The sequence below is a fragment of the Phaethon lepturus genome, unplaced genomic scaffold (assembly GCF_000687285.1).
Source record: "Phaethon lepturus isolate BGI_N335 unplaced genomic scaffold, ASM68728v1 scaffold3009, whole genome shotgun sequence".
Lineage (NCBI taxonomy): Eukaryota > Metazoa > Chordata > Aves > Phaethontiformes > Phaethontidae > Phaethon > Phaethon lepturus.
This window is the reverse complement of record NW_010561071.1, coordinates 136,588-158,449: the sequence shown is the minus strand read 5'-3', so window position 1 is coordinate 158,449 and position 21,862 is coordinate 136,588. Positions and strand designations below refer to the sequence as shown.

The following is a 21,862-nucleotide window of genomic DNA, read 5'->3' as shown; positions in this document are numbered from 1 at the left end:
TACCTATGCACACATGCAAACATACACAACCCCTTCCTGTCTCAAAATATTGCCAGAGTTTCAAAGGGTTGCTTGAGATGACCTCTCTGGTTTAGGGATTTAACAACAGCTAAGTTCCAGCAAGATCTCGTTTTTGAAAGCAATGTTCTGCTTCCAGGCCCTCCCAAAACCAACTGTGGGATGACTGCAAGATGGCTGTCACGTCGATTACAGGATTGAGAGTTTTAATCCAATTGGCAGCAGCGCTGCTATGAGATTTGGAAATCTCCTCTAACCTCTAACCACAGTTTAGTGTGCAAACTATTGTGTTTGCTCTTGGGAAGCTTCACTCTTGCCAGAGAGCCAGTATTTATGCTATTTGGCATATTTATTATTCAGTTAACCCATTCCTTATAAGTAAATCCTTTTTTAGAATTTGTAACCCTCCCAAGAAGAACTAGGGATGATGGACAGAAATAAATAGCCATGAGGGGGAAAACAAAAGAAAACAAAACTTTAAATCTCTCTTCCCCCTTAACTTTTATAATTTCTTCTATTGTCCTTGGTTTTACAGGGCTGTTTGTCATGATGAAGGGAAGCAAGAATCAGACAGTGTCTGAGAAATCTGGTTGTGCTTAAACATTTGTGAAATTCAGGGAAACGGGTTGTGCAATGTGACATCAAATAAAGATCAGATGACCCATAGGCTTCAGTTTCCTTGTGAATGAAGGTGAAAGGGCTCTGCAGCCAACATCTTTATTTACTGGGATACTCAGTAGGACATGTAAACAGGGATTTTTATACTTCTGGTTCCCCCAGGCAGGGTGACATATGCAGATAAGTTCTATTCAGAATGAAAACTCTTTATTCTACAATTCACAGGGGACTACTTCATCTCTTTATCTGAGAATCATTGCTATATTTGTGACAGCTGAAAGCTCTAACGAGAAAACAAATTTACCTTACTTTCTAAGAGATGCCCATTCTGCTGACAGCTAGATAGGTGTGTGTATACTACCACGCTTGTCGGGTTCTAATTTTGGTGTTGATGTAGCTCATCTGATAAAAATCATTACTGGCAGACTTACTTACGCGGGAAATAGTATTATGTGGCAACGGGGATATTGAAGTTGTATAGCCTAACTTGCTCTGAAATCTGGCTAGATATGTATGGACCAGCTGTGGAGTTGGGAGCATTACTGCTGCATAAACTCAACACGGGCACTGGACTCTCCAGTTTCCAGGACCTCAGCTAGCGTCTTTGTGTGGTGCTACTCTGTGCTGTAAGTACGTATCTGCTGCCGCAGAACTTATTTGGGTATTTGTAAACTGGTGCTCCATTGCTTCATGCATGTAACCAGCCATAGCATGGGATGAAACCAGACGTCTGTTTCCCCATTAATGAACAAGCAACAACCATATTACAGAGTGAACTGACTGTATCAAAACAGATATGGACACAAAATTTCTGGTGCCGTTTGTTAAAGAGTTTATTCTCAAAGAGGCAACATTACTTCAGCCTGAGCATGCCTTTCTCAAGGACTATCTATATAGTAATACAACAGCTGAAAATAAACCATAACAGGTCCACACATTTTCTGCTCAAAAGTAGTCCTATTTTGTGAGTGAATTCTTCAACATTATTTAAATTCAACTTTAAATCGAGAATTCATTTAAGTGAGGTCTAGGCTTCAGCCTAGGAGAATGAGGGAAAAGCTTTTTGACTCCTGTCATACACAGTGATGTCACAGTGACATTCACAGTGAAACTCTGACAGTTAACTAAACTTACGGTAAGCAAAAGTTAGACAATTTCATGTGAAACCAGAAATATCATGGGAAAACAGGTAAGAAAACCCTGTGTTTCTGAATCATAAATTAGTCAGTAGAAAGAAAACCCATCTAAAATTCTTGGCATAGTTTTCTGAAAACTGATACATGCATAAATTTATTTTTCTTAACAGAACATTGGTATTATTATCTGCTGTTTTCCAGGAGTCAGACTTCTATATATGTTTGTATTTCTATGTTCTTTTTAACTTTCTGACAGTATTTCCAGAATTCATTTTTTTTCCTTCATATTTTTGTACATGCTCTTTTATTCTTCTTTTTCTACCAAACTTATCTATGAAGTTATTTCTTGCTGGGAAATTGTGTGTTTCCAAGTCGTTCTTCAACTGGCTTACGAATGTGACCTTTATCTTAAAACCTGTTTATTCTGTGTATTCCATAGCTTTTGTGACTATTTACAATATGTATTGCACATTATTGGCTCGAGCCACCATACAGTGAATTCAAAGCAAAAACTTCCCATTGACCTTGACAATTGTTGGATTAAGCCCTATGGTCCAAGTAAAAGTAGCTGTAATGAATGACACAAAAATGTAATAAAGAACTCATTTATTTGCTTATTAAGCTTATTAAAATAACCTAGTGTTATTCAGTTTTCATTTACAAATTCAGATTCAAACAGTATCTATCTGAAGCTCCAATATGCTGATTGCTGTTATTTTTAAATACATTGTGGTACAAACTTACTACTTCTTCTCTTCTGCATGTACACTCAGGTCTTTATGCGCTGCTGTATTTTTTCCACAATCTGCTGAAGACTCAGTTGGTCAGTGGCAAGTTGTTCGTCAATGAATCTTTGCATTTCTTCCCATTTCCTGGAGCCTTGCTCAATGCCTTGCTGAATCAGTGTGCGTGTTAGTTCCACTTTTTTTCTGAGTGCCTCTCTGCTTTTTTGGGGCATTTGGTAAATGGACTGCCAGTCAAATGGCTTGGGCACATCTATTCTAAGCTCTCCTTGACGAACAGCTATATACTGCTTCATGCTCTCAGCTGTTACTTGCTCAAACCAACGTTGCAGAGTAATTTTCTATAGTTAGATCAATTAACCTTCTGGCCTCACTGACTAGCTTTTCTTGGGAATGACTAAGCTGCCGATAGATCTCCTGGAGTTTTTCTTTGACTTGTTTGTTATGTTCATCGATTTTCCTCTTAGCAGCTGCAGACCAATATCGGATTTTTTCCTGAGCAGCAGATGAGAGCTCCTTGACCTTCTGTTTTCCTTTTCCTTCAATATCAGTTATAAGGTCATAATATTCCTGGCTGTAGTTTTCCACCAATTCTCTTACTTGGTCTGTCAGGCGTGTAACTGAGTCAGCAAGATCTCCAACATATTTGTTGTGCCAATCTGCTAGTGTATCTATTAGATTCTTCAGCCATCCTAGTACCTTGTCTTCCACCTCATAGTATTTCACTGACCATCCAAGTGTAGTTGGATCAAAATATTCCTCCCGCAATGCCTTTACATAGAGGAGCAGCTGGTGCAGCTTTTCTGAAAGGTCCTGGAATGTCTTCTGGCTAAAATCTTTAAACTGAGAAATGTATCTTTTAACATCTTCTGCCAAGGATCTCAGTTTCTGTGCACAGTCTGAAGCCATTGCATCTCTGTACATCTGTTGTGTTTGGACTTTGATGTCTTCAAAATTCTTGGATTGCAAGCTTCTAACCATTTCTTCTACCTTCTGAAAAACTTGTTGCACTACTTGTTTCAGTTGCTTAAGCCTTCCTGCAAAGTCAGCTTCCTGGAGAGTAGCAAATGTCTGCCTGATTTTTTCCTGCAAGTGTTTCAGCATTTCTTTAATTTGATCAAGTACATTACGACCTCTAAGAATTGTTTCAGAAGCAGGAACTCTGACTTCCAATTCATTGATGGCTGCAATCAAGGCATCAAAGTACTCCTGAAGTTTTGAAAGGCACAAATCAGCATTTTTTGCTACCTTCTCTGTAGTCATAAGGTATATTTCTTCACCAGTGTACTTGTCAGACAGCCCAGGCACCTGGAATTTCGTGGTTTTCAGGAATTCAACGGCTGAGTCAATTAGGTGTTTTATTCTCTTGTGATACTCTTCTATGATGTCAATTGTAGCATCCAAAAGCTGTGCTTTTATTCTTTGATAGTCAAACTGTTCAGCTTGATCTGCTGCTTTTCGATATATCTGTCTAGCTTTGACCTTCATGTCCTGATATTTGCCAGAAGCCTCGTTGGCAGCTGTGCGAAACTGAGCATCTATTTGATCTATTTGTTTTACAGCAAGTGTGTATGCTTTGTCAGCATTATTCTGCATTATATTTTTCATTTTTAAGGTGGCAACACTAATTTCGAGTCCCATATGCTCCTTATGGTACCGATTAACATACCTATAGACTGCATTTGTTATTTTAGGTACTTTTTCTTTTAGACCAAGTAGCAAGTCTTTGACAGCATCCTCTTTCCAGTTGAATTTCATTTGAATCAGGTCAGGTTTCTTGAAGGATATCTCACTTTTTAATATGTCAATGTCCCTCTGAGGAGCAGACTGAAAATATAGAACAGGATAAGAAAAAGGTAGCTTGTATATAAAAGAAATCCAGTATTATTTATGAGTGTATTTCAACATTCTCATTTTGCATCTTCAATTTTATTATATATTAGGACAAATACAGTACAATTTTTTGTCTACTGTGTGTTTGCTCTCATCTTGAAAGGTTATTTTGGAAGAAATTATATTGTATAAAGTTACTTTGAGCCTCTTCCAAACATAAATTAGTCTGTTCTTTTTTAAAATTTGACTGCAAATAAGATTTTTCCTTCCTTTGTATTAAATGCTTATCATGTCTCATAAGGCATGTGAATTACTTGGGAAAATGAGCTTTCTACTCATTCTTGAAATCATTTAAAGTCAATTCAAAAAGCATTTTCTTCATAGGAAAATATTAGAGGATGTCATTTTGTAATCATTCAAATCAATGAGACAGTTTAAAGAGTTACTTAGAGTAATTAAAGATATTTGAATGACAATTTATTTGCATAAAACAATTTTCCAGTAGTAAATAGTGAATTATGAGTTGCTTGTGATTCCTAAATTAGTGTATCATTTTGGAAGGTAAGATTTTAATTTGAAATTGTTGTAGTATGCCAATAATAATAGCATGATTTGTTAGCAAATCTAGTAAGGTTTTTAATTCTCATAATGTATTGTGATACATTAATGAATTAAAAAAGGCACTCTACAGATGGTCTGACCGCTTCCAGTGGCCCGATTCCTATAATGGGCACTTTTGAGTAATTGTAAGTAGCCTGATGGGTATACATTGAACCTGATGGGTTGCTTATCTAAAACTGTCTTTGTACTTTCAGTGGGTGTGTCTTCTTGATCATAGGAGAGGGCAGAATTAACTGTGTGGAGGAGCTGAAACAGCCTCTTCGTACACATGCTACTTTTAGTATTGGAAAGGCCAGTATAGGAAACAAAAACTTTAATTACTGATAATATACTTTTTCTTTAGACAAAGGGTGGTTAATTTATGTCTTAATATAAACATATACAATCTTTAAAAGGGAACTTTTCCTCTGACCACACCCAAACTTTTTGCTTTTTATTGCTCATATCAAGCTTACCTGAGTTCGGTAGTAAACTTTCGCTGTGAGAATGTCAGTGTCCATTTCAATGACATAGCCCAAGGTCCCAGCAGCGGGTGAAGACACCGAGCCGGATAAGCTCTTGTCAGTCTCTTGATAATGCATATGAACATCTGTAAAAGTTGGGCTGATGATGTCTAGTGACGCAGTGTTGTCCATGACTCTACAACAAGAGTGAATACCCAGCTATGAAGGAATGCACAAAGCACAAGCCCAATGCAGTATGTCTAAATACAATACCACCTACTATTTTATATATTTATGTATGTAAACAATGCTTTCATCACCAAAAGAAAATGTAGGGTTTCACTATCCACGTTTCTTAGGATTTAGCCTAATTCACATGCCTCCAGTTTTCCTGCTTTAGACAAAACGATATTGACCTCTGCTGAAAATTTTCATTAAAATAGAGCAGCAAAACAAGACCTGTAGCTGTATCATTGTCAGCTTTCTACAGACTTCTACCAGCTGAGTGCAGTGTTTTCCACCAACACAAGTACAGGCAGTATTTTTTCTCTGCATTTGTACTTGCCTTCACAGACTCTGTCCCTTGGATATATCAACACGACACTTGCAGATCAAAACAGGCAGTTAGAAGGCCAACTCTGCAATCCCTAGTACCGGTACTTGTGAATAAAAATTATTCTTCAATGGCTTGTGGTGACAGAGGGATCCACTTAAAAAAAACACACTATGTTGATGGTCAGATCTAGAACTGCTCTCATGATAAAATACTGTATTTATATCTCAGCAGTTTTCTGAAATGGGGCTGCTGAAAAAAGCTATCCTAGAAATGCTGAAGGGGAACAGCTTTCCAGGCATCTCAAGCAGGAAAAGGCACAGACTATAATGACAGCATAGCTACATAGGTTCTTATTAATTACAGCAAAGCACTCTGGGGCATGAGAGACCAAAGCAATAATATACCAACGGAAATTTTGTCTATTATAAATTGTATTATTAGAGCAAATCTTTACCTAATTCCCGAAAGAGTAAGATCTTCCTTGTAGTTTGCACTCATGTCACGATGTGAAAAGCTGCCAGTTGTCTTCATAACAAACATACCTTCTTCATATTTGTAGTTTGAAACAACTGTGAAAAAGATTTCAAATGTGTGTACTTCCAGAACTGACCAGCAAACAATACAAAGTACATATCCGGTTGTATGTTAGATGGCTAGCTGTGGGGCATTTCAGTAATATGTAAAATTACACATCAAGAAACTAATGCCCATAATGCCCCAAATAAAAGGATATGAAAATATTTGTTCAACCAGAGTATTTTAAAATTATTTTTTTCTCTATATTAGAACAACATGGATATAACATTTTGCATTCATGCAGATCATAAATAAGAATTCTGATTTCTTGAGAGTTTAGAATTTTATCCTGATGTATATTTCTAGTATTATTATAAAGTCTAGAACTCAATGATATATGGGACTCTAGAGTTTTCTGAGTTGAAATAATTTTTGAAATTAAATATGCTTAGTTCCTAAGGAAAAAGATAGGTATTTCTTATCTGAACTGAATCAGATAAAAAGTCAGCCAGATTTCTCTTCTTTACATGTATTATCGTAGGTAATGGGGGAATGTTATGTTGTTAACAATTTAAAATAAGAAGCTGCTACACACTTCAATTTTTTTTCACAGTATACCATTATTTTTATATACATATAGACATTAGCCTTCAGGGTGACTGACTGAGGCTCTGATAATAATTTATGAAAAAATGGTGCTGATGGTAAAAGAAGTATAATCTAATGTCAATGCTAAACAGACAAAAACACCTTCATATGCAAAGTGCTGGGAAAAAGAAAATCTGAAAAACCCCAGTATACAGTATTTCCCCCAGAATTGTGGCATATAGAATTTTAAAGTCTTACCATTCAAGTCATATTCCAGGAACTGCAATGTTGAGCTACAGGTAGAGTCAATGGACTGCTCGAAAGAGTCCTTTTTGTTTGTTAAGTCTGTTCTCCAGGTGACATTGTACAAAGGGGAAGCAACTTTGAAAGATCCAGTCAAGGCACCAAATGATGGGATGTAAATTCCAGCAGGCAAGGATATTTTGAGAGGGGGGATCTCAATGTTCTGTTCAGGAATTGTGATTGTAGGCAGATCAAAATCCGCAATCTTATTAGCTACTTCATCCAGATCTACATGGAAACTGCCAAGAGAAATACTCTTTGGAAGAGTAAATTGAGACACAGTAATTTGGTATTCAGGTATTGTCATCTCAAAATATGGTATTTTATATTCTTCTAATGTAATATAATTGGCTCCTATATCCACTTTGGGGAATCTTAGTTTTGGCAGTGTGGGTAAATTGACATCAAATGGCATTGTTTTTAGCGTCTGTGGAATTTTTATGTTGCGCAAGTCAATGGTGTATGCTGGGACCTGGAGAGTGGTGAAAGGAACTCTGAACTCTGGAGTGCTGAGAACAGGGCTTGGAGCCTTTAGGTGTAACTCAGGAATACTGAAAGTGAAGCCATCAGTCAGCTTATTCACAGGTATGGGGAAAAAGTAACCATCATCACTCTTTGTGTATACGAGGGAAGCTGAACCATTTAAATACTGTTTTCTGTTCGCACTGGTAGTGACGTCCAACTTCAAGATATCCCATAAGCTCTTCTCAGCAATGGGACACTTTATGTTTTTGAGGAAGTCCATGTATCCTTCCAAAGATCCAGAAATATCAAACTTTGCCTTTGATTTTTCATTTGATACCTGCATATCATGACTGAGAGACAATGACTGAATTTGGCCTTCACCCTTCCAGCCAACTTTCTGACTTGCAGTACTGATTTTCACTACAACAACTTGATTAACTGAGGCTGTGTCCAGGAAGGAATTTGGCTGAGTGGCATGAATGTGAAGATCTGCTGATATACCCCAAGGAGCCAGTTCTAAGGTTGCTTTGCATCTCTGAGCCCCTGTTGTTGTGAAAAGAGGTGTATATCGTGCATAGTTCTTCCCATGGTGCTCCCAGACTGCATACACACGATGGGTAGATGCTTCCACTGCAAGTATTTCTTTCATTTCACTGTTCCAGAGTCCATCTGCTTTGGAGTGGGCCTCAAGCTTGAGAGATGACCGAGCTCCATTAGCATTCAGATAGGTGTTTGCCTCATGGTCTATACTTCCAGAAAATGCATTTCCAGTGTAAAATACTCCATCAATATCTCCATTTGTAGAAGTTTCTACTGATATGTAAGATGTAAGACTCTCCAAAGCAAGTTTGTGAGCAATTCCTCCCTTAGCACTGGTGCCATATTTAGGAGTATTAAAATCATATATTAATTTTAGCCCTGAGGAAAGAGTGGGTTTAGACTTAGTATTTCCAGAAAGTTCTTGGCTAAAATTCATTTTTAAAACTGGTGTGTTGATTTCTGCATTTGTTGCTACTGAAGCTTCCATGTTCCTCTTTGTGAGACTAATAGTGCTGTCATGATTTCCTCCTAGATATTTGTTATTACTCAGGGACAATGCTGTGGCCAGTTTCAACCCCCTTTTTCTTGTCAAACTTGTTGAACCATCCAGCTTAAACTGCAGTGCATCCATGACAGAGGAGGATGAGACACTGAGCTGCCCTGCAATATCTGACTGATTGAACAGCCCGGCATTTGCAGTTAAAGTGATCACACTGGATTTAAATGAGAAGTCATAAGTAATGTTTCCCATGGCAGGAATTAAGATGTGGTTTGATGGGCTGTTGATTCTGAATCTAGGAAGCTTTAGAGTGCGTAGATCCTGTGGGACATGAAGGACTGGAAGCTCCAGAGAAGGTAAGACTAGTGTGTAAGATGGTACAGAAAAGCCAATAAATGGGACTGTGAATCCTGTTGTGCTTATTTCTTTTGGCAGCATGTAACCAAAGGCTGGCATCTCAGCAGTAAAAGGAGAAACCTCAATATTCACAATTGGAATGGTGTATCCTGGAATCCTGAAGGTCCGTGGTAGTTTGTTCAGTGATGTCTGTATTTTGTATTTGTCAAATTTTGTTCTGGCTTCATTATATGACTTTGTGAGAAAATCTAAAGCGGTGTTTCTTCCTCTCTCAAAATATTTGTTGAAGAAAATTATGTATTTATTAAGTGCTTCATGCACTGCCGCTAAAGGAAGTGGGATTACATGCATGTCTTTGTTTTTCTCATACCGAGCATTCAAATTTAAATCAAAGGATTGTCTTGTTGTCTTCAATAAATCCTTCAGGCCCACCTGTTCCCACAGTGAATAATCTTTTAGCTGAGGATTGTAGGGAACCTGAAGCTGAGGAATGGTTAGAGGAATATTGAGGAAGTCCAGGTTGGCATCTCCATTCATTTCAACATGAGCTTCAATTCTGTCATCATTGTTGCCAGCAGATATATTATGGGAATACCTGTATTGATTGAACCTGCCAGTAGCCTGCCAGCTGACCTGCTGAACAGAGGAACTGAGTGCAAAACCGTAGTTATTCAGGAAGTCAATTTTGCCAGTCAGTTTCATTGGGAAGCTGATTTTCACATTTCCATCATTGTTTGTTAATAGACGAATTTCAAAAGGCTGTGCCAAGAAGGAAACACCATTATTTACAGTACCAGTAATCCGTCCATTGAGCCGAGCATTGTGAGAGCCTGTTAGTTCTACTTTCATTCCTCCAAGCTGTCCTGTGCCTTTCACATTCAGGATGCTACGTCCCACACGCTGCGACTCAATTTCAGACTGAATCTGAAGTGTTGCATAATTTAGGAAACCACATTCATATTTCATAGCTTGGTTGACTTTCAGGTATTTATCATTTATTCTGTTGTTGGCAGAAAATGTAATAATGGGGCCCTCAACCCTGAAAGTGGCATGTGAATCATGAGTGCCTTCGTCAGAGAAATTAGGAGAAGCCCATTTCCAGTTTCCTTTGCCAGTGGAGGTAAATGATATGTGTCCTGCTTCTACCTCTGTTGTCATATTATTGACCAGATCAGCCTGGCTGGAGAAACCAGCCTGTGGAATATTCAGTCTGTGGGAATATGCTGTTCCACTCTGTATTTGAATTTTTCTTTGCAGTTTGACCATTAAATTATTCTGTAGTTCTATTGAATTTTTCATTGTATATAAATTTGCTTTAGTTTCAGCTTCACCTTCTACTGAAGTCCCTAAAAATACCACTTCATTGGTGTGGTCAACTTTAAGGAACCTGTGGTTGACCTTCATGGAATTTTTAAGGTTCAGCTGCTTCATGTCAGGGGCCAAGAGACGTGAATCTGCAATAACACTAAAAACTAAGAAGTCTAATTTGGATGTTGTTTGAGCTGAAAGGGAGGTCACAAATTCTGGACTGTTTGCAGATGTTGTAGTATTATGAACCTCAGCTTGTGCAGACAGTGTAAAGAATGGAGAGGTGACTCTGAAAGCACCAGACAATTTGCCAAATGTAGGGACAGTCACAGCATGTGGGATTCGTGGAAGCTGGAAGTCTGGTATCTTCATGTTAGGAATTTGGATCTCATTTAGATTTAGCTTTGGAACCAATAATTCTGGTATTTGAAACTGAGGCATTTGTATTTCTGGGAAAGAAATGTCAGAAAAAGGCATATCTCTCATCTTCAGATCTTTAAAATACAGTTCAATTGCTGGCAACTGGAATTCACCAGACATGAGTTTGTCCATTGTCCTCACAATCTGCAGTTTTATCTCATTCAAGTCAATTGTATAGGAAGGCACTTTAAAGGTATTTAGAACTGTAAATTCTGGGGTAGTAAATTTCATTGGGATTTTCATGTCGTTTAGTCTCTTGAAATTTATCTCATAGGAGGGGATATGCAGATCAGTCAGTGGAACAATGAAGTCTGGTGTTCGAAATGTTGCTTCCCGAAGGCTTCGGAGACTAACTTCAAAGGCAGGTATAGTGACTATAACAGTTCTGATTTCAGGGACTTTAAATCCTGTTTCAACAAACTGGTTTAAATTTTCAGCCCAATTTCTTAGATCATAGCCTTCAGCCAAAGCAACAATTTTCTTAAAAGCTATGTTCCACTGGTCAGAAATGTATATGACAACAGAATTGTAGAATTGGCTTATCTTCTGAAGATACCACTGGAATTCCTGGGAAATATCCATTTCAGAAATCCTCTCTCGCAGGTCTTCCAGTTGTTCATTTACCTTGGCTTTCAGATTAGCGAATGTTGTTGAGTTTATGAGCTCCTTGAACCAGTTAATTATTGCAACAAGCTTGCTGTCCCTTAGTTGTTCCATGTATTTTGAAATCACAGCTCTAAAATCTCTCATATACTGTTTCAGTGCTTCTGCTTTCTGTGGAAGTTCTAGATTTCTGAGTTCCTCATTTATTTTCTGGGTCACTTCTCGGATTTTGTTATTTGTATCATCAACAAACTGGTTATAGTCAAAAGACTTGAGCTTTCTAATAACCATGTCAAGCAGCTTGTTTATTTCCTTTATCATCATTTCATAATCAAAGGTTTGCACTTTCTTGACAGCATCATCAACAAGAGCAACAGCTTTATCAAAGCATGACTTGACATCAATATTTTTCAGGTAGACAGTCAGTTTCTGGACAGTTTCTTTTATTCTGTACTGGTTAAGCAGTTCTATCATTCTGTCCATTAAAAAATATACCTGCTTATCAATTTCATATTTTACAATCAATTTGTGTATATGACCTCGGAAAACGCTGATCTTCTCGGACACTTCATACTCCTCCATCCAATTCAGAATAAAGTCTTTGATTTGTTCAAGAACATCATTAATTTTTTCAATTGGTAATGAGTGCTTCAATTTTTCTAAAACTTCTTTAGTATCAAATGCTTTAACCTGCTGTTTCAAATTTTCTGCAATGCGTCTGACATCAATATTCTGAATTTGAATCTTGAGTTGTTCTAGGTTTTCCTGTATCCTAGCTGTTATCCTGTACTCATCATCTACATTTTTAATCCAAGCCAAAGTGCTGCTTCCAATTTTGCTAGGATAATACTGGCGGAAAAAAAATTGCAATTTTTGAATAGTGTCAACTACAGTCATTCTTATCTTATACTTGTTATCTAGAGCTGTCATTGTTTCAACTATTTGGTCAAGAAGCTGTGCAATAAGTGCTTTAATGTCATATTGCTCATAGCGATCTTTGATGTATTGCTCAATTTGTATCACGTAGACCTGCAGCTGAGACAGTATTTCTTGAAGATTGTCCATGGCTTTTTCCAGCATAACTTGGAGATCATCAGACGTTATTCTGTAGTCCTTTGTGAAAGCAATCAAATTATTTTTCATGCTGCTAACTCTACCTTTCATATCTAATTTGTCCATATAATCATTAATGTGCTGTGGGAGTTTATCCAAAGTTGCCTTGTATTTTCTCATATGTTGTTCTATGTTAATGTTCTTCAGGTAACTTTGTATGGCCTGCAGTGTGGATAGAATGGTGCCTCTGATTTGTTCAAAATAAACTGGCAAATGTTCCAAAAACGGTAGGTTTATGACATGCATATCTTTATTTTTGTCATACTTCACAAAGCCAGAGATGATGAATTCTTGAGGCTCTGACACACTGCCCCTGAGGCCCAATACATCAATTAAATTAACTTCTTCAGATGTGAATGGTAGTATAACTGATGTATCCATTACAGAGAGATCTGCTAAAGCTCTTCCGCTAAGTTCCATACCAGTCTTTTCTGCATCATTGTAAGCACTGAGATCTTGTGAATATACATTATTATTTAGCTGACTTTTCAGCTTCCAAGCACTTGACTGCTCTGATGGAGTAAAAAGCATATGAACTTTGTTATCAAGCAGGGTAGTGTATCTTCCTCTATACTTCAAGCTGTGACTGGTCGATCCTCTGTAATCATGGGAGAAAGTGAAAGCAAGAGGCTCTGCTTTAAACAGGAATTTGCTGTAGAGGTCTGCTGTGTGTTCACCCATGGCAATCAGCTTTCCGTTACCATTGGTACGTACGTCAGCAGTGATAGCAAATGGGGCCATAGTGGAACGCACAACATTGCTGAAACGGAGAGATTTGGAATCACAGTCTGTGTTCATAGTAACTGAGGAAGCAAGTCCTGCCACATTCAGATTAACTCTGTGACTCACTGCTGTGCCTTGAACATTTGCGACTGTATCTGTTTTAAAGTTTGCAGCTAGATCAGCATACGTAATGGTGTATGTATGCCTGATTTCATCCGCTCCATAGGCTCCTCTGACATTGCCACCCAAGTTCAGCTTCAGAGGCTCAAGAAGCAGTTCTGCTTTGTTGGAAACTTCTGTTTTAGTGTATTTAATATTATTGCTCAGTTTAGCTGTAAGTGAGCTAGGCTGCAGTTGTAGGTCAAAAATATGCTTGTGGAACTTGTCAAAGCTGAAGCTGTTGTCTAACTTCGAAGCAAATGTTAAGGATAAGCCAGGAATATTCAAGTCATTTGTGTACTCCAACTTAATCTCTTTGAACGAACCTTGCAAATTATTTGAAAACTTGAGTCCTTCTCTATTAACTCTGAAGTTTAAAACGTGTTTGTTGTCCATACCCAGAACCGTACTCTGATATTCACTTCCCAGCGTTATTTCCGTTAGGCTCACTCTTCCACCTAGATTGAATTTTGCATTGTTTTTACCATAGCGCCCAGAAGAGGATAGTGACATGGAGCCTCCAGCAGTATCAAGTTTGGCATTCATTTCACTCTGCATTGTCAGTGGACTAAACTGCACATTTGTGGTTGCGCTGCTGGCTAGACCATACTGATTTACATTGAGTGATGACTTATGTGCGGCTCGATTCCTTTGATCAGTCATAGAAATATCAGTGTTGAAAACAAGATCCTGAGAATTGAGAGAACCTGCAAACAAGGCATAATACTGGGTTTGCTTGTAAGTGGCTTGGTACTCAGATCGAAGTGCTGCCATCTTCTTTGACAAAATTAATTCAAGCTTATTGACACCTGCAATATGTCGATACCTCCCATTTGTTTCAGATGTTATCTTCAGCTGGCTGTTTTCATACTTCAGTGAAGCTGTGTTCTTTAATAGTCCACTTTGTACATCAGAAACTGAAGAAATGGAAAATAAATCATCACTGTATCTGCCAGATATCTGATTGGTAGCCTGAAGGTAAGAAGAATCCAACTTCAGATTTGATTTTCCTTCTAAAACCCGTCTCTTTTCATTGTATGAGCTTGACAGAGTGTAAATGCTTCTTGCAATGACAGAAGCCACTTCCAGCTGCCCTTCCATCTTGATGTTATTGATATTCATGTTATTTGTCTTTTCAGAAACAATATCACTGGAAAATGAAAGCTGAGGACCCAGAGTACTGGATGCCGTAAGTGATATGGTGTAGTTTGCAACTGGACTAGGTTCGTAACTCTTTGTCCTGGCCAACTTAAAATCTGATGTTAAGAGTCTGTGCTTCAGGTGATTTTCATATGCACAGGTGAATCCATTTCTATTATATGATGCTTCTCCAGAACCTGAAATAGGAGGAGACAAAAGATAACAGTGTAATTTATACCTTTTTGCCTTTAAGACTTTGCCTGATGCCACTAAGTTTTATGTTACTGCTTAAACTGCAATTACTGTTATTATACCATTTTGCTCTAAAGCCAAAATGTTTTGGTAAATCCTGAATATTTCTGTAAAAATTGTTATTATTTTGATATTTGGGCCTAAAGTTTTGAACTAAATCTCTACACTACTCTCCTAAATATAATTATGTAAAACTACACCAAGTTATGTCGTTTTAAACTTAAATTAAGAAGATGGACTCTCAAAAAAACCCATATGCAATATTCCTGTTTTTTTTTTAATGTTTTCTTTATCATACTTCATTTGTGCTGGGGAGTTTAGAAAAGACTGAAGTTAGCTTGTCCTTTTGCAATTTGAGAAATCAAACTGCAATTTTAGAGGAACTAACTTAAACTAACTTGAGACCTATCCAGTCTGAGTTCGGGATAACTGCTATGTAGTTATGACAGTATATGGACACATATAAATGATAAAAAAGAATTATATATCTACATACATAAATAAGAGCGAGAAAAAAACTGTGGGCATAGCTACACATATATGTGCACACCTGATTTTGAAACACTTGACTTGTCAGATACACAAGTGTTTGTAGAATCATGCCTAGTTTTTAAGGACTTTTTCTTCAGTAGGGAATATCCAGGAAAATATGGACCTTAAAAGTCTTTATTGAATTAAACTGACTTCAACTTTAGTGCCTAAATAAACAGACTCACATAATATCTTTAAAAACAAAGAGAAAGTGATTCTGGATTATACACTACCTTTCTTTAAATAAGCAACAGGAAAATGAATGTGCTGTACCTGATACATGGAAAATAAAGTCATTAAAATAGTTTTGCCAACACTGCAGTATTAGCACACATTCTTACCTCTCACACTGTAGGAAAGTAGCTCAAAAACTGAATCAGCACTCGTGGTATAAGTAGTTCTTATGCCGGATGCTTTCTCTGTGGTGCTGTTAGCCAAAGAGTATGCTGCTGTCCAGTTGTAATAGTTGCTGTACACATTGGCAGAGACCTCTAAAGTGCCAAGTAAAGGCACACGAAGAGGATAGGATTCTGGAACAGTAAACGCTGGGATTCTGTATTCCCGAGATGGCACACTTATTCCCATTGACTCCATTACCAGAGGCAGTGTTTTAACAGTCTGTGGCACCCTTATGTCATGGGATGATCTTCCACCGAATGGCAACGGGATATTAATTATAAAACTCTTTTTATTTAAGCTGTATCTGATCCGGCCTTCACTAGAAAATAAAAGTGACTCTATTAGAAACTGTAAGTCCATGAAGCATATACAGAAATTTCTATGATTCCTGCTATTCCTATGATACTGAGCTTACTCACATGCTTACATCAACGTCCTTAGACATCTTATCTTTCTGATTATAAGCTTTTCAAAAGTTTCATCCAAATATTCAGCATTTATTTTATTCTGAATAAAAATATCTAAAACTAACCATTTGGAAGAAATGGCTTGTCATCTGAAAAGCTTGTGGGAAAAAATTGTAATCGCAAAAGCAGCAAAACAGGAGGAAACTTGGCCTTAATTTGTGCATGAACAATAAGCTGGCACAGATTTTTTTCTTATTTGCCCAACTGGTCTTTTATACTACAAAATCTTCTTTTTTCCTCTTACAGCTATATCCTAAGATGAAAATTAAGGAAACATTTTTGAAATGTGTTCCTTTACATCAAATGATTAAAAAAGCAACATGACAGAGCAGTAGAAATTCCTATTATTATGTGCACTGTTGACAAGAACATAGGAGAAAACCCATTTTTTCCTTGCTTATACTTAGCTTAGAAACACAATAGAAGCAATAGAGAAGTGTGTCATTAACATACGGTTTCATATTACCACAGTGAAGGATAGTACATGGAAAAACAGCGCTAAGAGAGATAAAATGCAAGACTGTTCTCCATCTGTTTTTGTAGTCCAATCTTACACTAGCTTCTCTTGTCCTTCACATTCGTTTCAGCCATCAATATTTCCTGAGCTCATAGGAAAACTATACAGACATGTTTCTATTGATCACAGTGGTATTTGTGGGTATATTCTGAAGATACTACCACACAACACTGTTCCTTGAATTCTTATGCACAGGCAGAGCAGCAATGTAACATAAACAGTAAATGGCAAGAACAATATGTGCTAGGAACTGTAAATGAGAGCAAATCCTGGCAGGTGCATGAGCATTTTTCAGTTTAGATCCACTCTGGCTGGCTTAGAGTTTAATTTCCTATAAACAGAAGAAATATACTATTTATCTGCCTTCAATTCTCTCTTTTGTTTGTCTAACCCTACTTTTTAGAAATATTTAACATATTGGAGGATTTCTATCAAATTTGACAGAAGGGTAAAAGCCTCAAGGGTAATTACATTCATGCAAGTTCTGTGAAACTCTTTATTAGGGGGAGGAGATGGGCCCAAACTAGGGCAAGCATCCAGTCCCTGTGTGGACAACCATGGCATGTGTTGCCTCTGAGCAAGTTGACAGATGGAGTCAGACATGGGAAGAGGTCAGGGTACTATATATCGGTGGAGGTCAACCAGTATGAGTAGGGGAAGGCGAAGAAATGTCTCATAGGACTCCACAGGAAAAAGTAGAGATATTAGGGTATGGACAAAGATAAAGGGTCTGTAAGGATACAGGACACAAATCCATGGGAAACCTGGCTTCATTAGTTCTGTGGCTTAAAGATTGTCAAACACTGTATTTTTGTTCAGTTCTCATTATTATGTAACACAATACTTAAGGATATAGTCATATACTGCTGTTTTATAAAACAAAGTAAAATAAAATAGCACAACATGAACAAATACCTATTTTCAGTTTCCTGTGTGACTATCCTAATTTATCTCCTTACCTTTTCAAGAAAAGTTCTTCAGGAATGGTGATAACAGGCAGGTTAATTTTCTGAATGTTCAGTTCCTGCAGTCCACTTAGTTTGTCTTGCAGAGTCTGGGCATAGGGGACATCTTTTGATGCCTTTTGCAACCAGGTGTTGGTTGCCTGCAATGAGGAGACAAGTTTTTCAAAGTAAATAACAAGTTTTAAGACTTCCCAGTAAGTTACCTGAAAGCCATTGTAACTAACCATATACCATATACCAAGCCCTAAAGTGACTGATTCAATGGAAGTTGGAAATAAACATCTTATTCAATCGGATGAGTGCTTTTACAAGTAGTTCCCATTTTGGCTTCCACGGGGGAGGCCAGAATCCATCAGAGCTATTTGGTCAAGCTGTAATATCTACTGTAGGTTGAAACATACCACGATAAATTGTGACACAATATGTCGCAGTGTCATATCTGTATGAGCCACTTTCCGATCCAGCAGTTCATTGGCATGCTTCTCTAAAGTTTTTGGGTAGTCTGAGAAGTCAACTGGGAAGCCAGAAGACATTTTTTTCACAGCAGCACTGGCACCTGAATTCCACTCTAGCTCAACTTTCTCAGAATCTGAAAATCATTAATTTAACAGAAAAGGGTAAAATTAGTAATATTCTTTTTCTATTTAGTGATATACTATAAACTAATATAACAAGATGCTTAAATTTACAGGTTGTACATGTGGATCATGTTTTTACTCCTACCATATCTGAGAAGAACTCTTTCTGAAATTGAGTTTCCATGAGTTGTTGCAGCTGAGCTCATCTGAAGATATCCTTTGGTTGGTGAATAATTAACCAATGCTTCAGTTCTAAGTTCGGTTTGCAGGCGAGGAATAGAAATGGCGCCTCTTAACATTGCCTCTTCCATTCCAGCATATCTGTGAAAGCAAAAAATAAAGGTCAATACAAAACATTTCACTCTACTTTTTCACTAATGTTTCAGGAGCAATTTCAGCATTTAAATCTATAGTAAAGGCATAATAGGTGTCATAAAGAATAGATTGACTCGCAGTTGTAAACTTTGTTCCACTTCAGTGAATGTTTTCATCTTCTGCTAGTTACTTTGGGAAACCTATGGTAATTTATTATAATGCTACTGTGCAGATACGCACAATAATAATTCTGGATTAGTATCATAATATTGAAATGGATGGAAATAATACTTGTCTTGGTAAAGTTGTACCTGAACAAAATTCTGAACTCCTTACTCAAGCTGAATTCTCTACTAAGGATACAGACTGTGGCCATGAATCACACAGAAACAAAACACTTGACAAAACATATTATGCCACTGGGTTTCATTTTCCTTGATTCACATTTATTTTATATCTCTGTAACTTTGTTGACTTGAGCAAACTTCTAATATTATGTTAGTGCACATGAAAGGGAATTGAGGTCCCTGACATCTGTCCAAAGCTCCCACTGATATCAGAGGCAATTCTGCATGAACAGCAAAGACAAAGACTCCCCGGGGCACCATCAAGATCACAGAATTCCATGGAAGATTGAGGTTTATTAAAGAATGTGATCAGCTCATTTCACTATGGGCTTGTGAGGCAGACAATTTTAGAAACCCTGGCAGGCTGAACATTTTTGTTAGCTCCCCTGTAGATGTTCCCGGAAATATTCTCATCATGCAGCGTGGGAATTTTTACAGGAAGCTCTCAGTTATTTTTGGTTTTGTTGCTTATTGAGTGCCATTAGATTTCTTCATGGGGAGATGTAATAACTTTTTTTAGAGCCAAACATACCCAGTAAAAGATAATACCTCTCTGAACAAACCTTGCCTTGTTTATATCCTTGGTTTATCACACCTGCAATAACACTATTACAATGTCATTCTTGTAGTCATGTGTGTGCAAACATGGAAGAACTAGCTCAAGGAACTTGTAATACAAGTTATATATATACATCTAGTAGGTAACATCAGTTGGTGTATTAGATGTATTTATTTGATGTATATATGATGTATTACAAATAAAATACTTGAAGGGTTTTTAAAGAGGGTTTGAATTACAAGTTTATATGTCTCTCTATATAAGCAATTTCTCCAAAATGGGATAAAATTTCCAAAATTTTCTACCTTCAATAAAACCTTCGGCTATCTTATTCAAAGGTATCTGTAAAAGCCTAAGTTGTTTTCTGAGTTACCTTATGTGGCCAGTAAGAGTAACTTCAGAAATCTTCTTGTTGTTAAAGTCTAAGACAAAGGTATATGCTTTCTTCCCAGGAATGGATTCATCAGTAATTCTGAAGTTTGTACCGAAGTCAACATCAACATCTGGAATGTGGACATCACTGGTCAAAATCTTTCTGTCTCTGTTGTACCTGAAGGTCAATGTGGCCTCATGCTGCTTTAAACCTGGAAAATATAATATACTTCTGTTATTCCTGACTATAGAATCTGTTTGGACTTTTCTTAAAAGGAGAATAAAAAAGGATCAACTGGAAATTGTATCACCCTGAAGAGCTAAAGTAACCTTTGATGAATCATGCTGTGGGTTGATCCACTAATCCCGTTGCTACTTTTGTTACGTAAATTTGCCATCTCACAGATTCTCCCTTTGAAAAATTTGCTGTTTATGCAGTTCTTCTCAATTCCTATGCTTTACTTCCATATTTCATCAGAAATTATACTTTTCTCTTGCTTATATAGAACCCATTGACTTCTCTTTTTCCTTGCTTCCATTCACCAACATCACACTTTTATTTAAATCATGCGTAAAGATTTTTGGGATACAAAATCATCATCTGATCATGAAAATCTTGCACTGGCATTGCATACATATAATGAAATGCGAGTTAAAATGTTGGCCTATTTGGGTGTGAAAATGCTATTCTATTTCATACTGTTAAAAATTCTATTATGATTTATTCATACAATTTTTTTTTCCCATTAAATGACACAGTTCAAAACTGAGGTAAATCATATTGCTTTTTCAGACTCTTACCTTCTGCTTGGACACCAAACTTTAAGGTGTCTATCAGGTCATTTCCCTCTCTCTGCAGGTCATAGTTTGCACTTGCAGAGTATTCCTTCACTTCACCTGTGGACACTATTTCAACTTCAAGTCTAAGGAAGGAGTAAACAAATATATTGCAAATAACCATTTTGTCCATGACCACAAACAGGAGGAATCATACAGTTCTCAAGAGCTCTCTTTCTGACCAGATCCTACTAGTCGATTTTTAAAGATTTTTAAAGGTAAGCTTCATGTGACAGGTTACTGTAGATACTAAGCCCTAAGAGGGAAGGTTAGTTAACACAAAATAAACATAGTTAAAGCTGATATGACTTACCTGGATTCTCCAGTCAAGGGATAATATGGAGCTGCTTCTGTGGCACTGGCATTAGAGTACAATAATTTGGAGCAGAAATTTAGGCCAGGAATGAAAGGCTTGCAAGAAGTCCAGGTTTCTCGGTTCTCGATCAGAGGTGGAATCTCTTCAGTTTTGGCTGAAGACACCAAATGTAGTGTATTGCTGGAACAGAAAAGTGAGCCATTTATTCCCAAGACAGGTGTACAGACATTGTCCTGTTAACAAGGTTATTTTCTGAATAAAAATCACTTCTTAAGGTAGGGTCTTAATGAAATAACATTTGGTGGTTAAATGATCAAGTATTTTATTATTATTGATAACTATAATTCTCTAAAATTAATGTTAGTAGTTCATTTAAATTAAACCTAAAAATAAGCATTGTTATTATAATAATTTTATGTGAAAGAAAAAAAAAAGGAAATGGTATGAGTCTTGTTGAAAATTTCAAAAAACAGTGACAATTAAAGAATCTGTAAGCCATGACTCCCAGTTGACGCTTATCTGGGCTATTGGCTTATCTTACAAAACAAGTTATCCCAGTTTTACAATGTCTGGGATTTTTCCGAACTGAAAATTTCTTCATGCTTCCCCTAGCCTCTCAATTCCATTACAATAAAAACCAAGAAGAGAAGGGAAGAACATAGCCTTGAAAGTTGTCATTCAGTTCTCATTACCTGATACTGAGGA

General features: G+C 37.2%; 1 protein-coding gene across 1 annotated transcript in view; it reads right to left on the bottom strand.

The window, feature by feature from the left end:
* Positions 1–2,087: 2,087 nt before the first annotated feature.
* The window catches only part of LOC104626040 (apolipoprotein B-100-like), a 36,751-nt gene continuing 16,976 nt past the window's right edge, over positions 2,088–21,862 (bottom strand). Inside the window, 12 exon segments of the mRNA XM_010293851.1 lie at positions 2,088–2,842; positions 2,844–4,342; positions 5,425–5,608; positions 6,423–6,537; positions 7,331–14,899; positions 15,827–16,203; positions 17,828–17,973; positions 18,235–18,422; positions 18,557–18,732; positions 20,006–20,216; positions 20,806–20,927; positions 21,155–21,380. Coding sequence (XP_010292153.1) covers positions 2,542–2,842; positions 2,844–4,342; positions 5,425–5,608; positions 6,423–6,537; positions 7,331–14,899; positions 15,827–16,203; positions 17,828–17,973; positions 18,235–18,422; positions 18,557–18,732; positions 20,006–20,216; positions 20,806–20,927; positions 21,155–21,380 — 11,114 coding nt within the window. The 3' untranslated portion in view covers positions 2,088–2,541.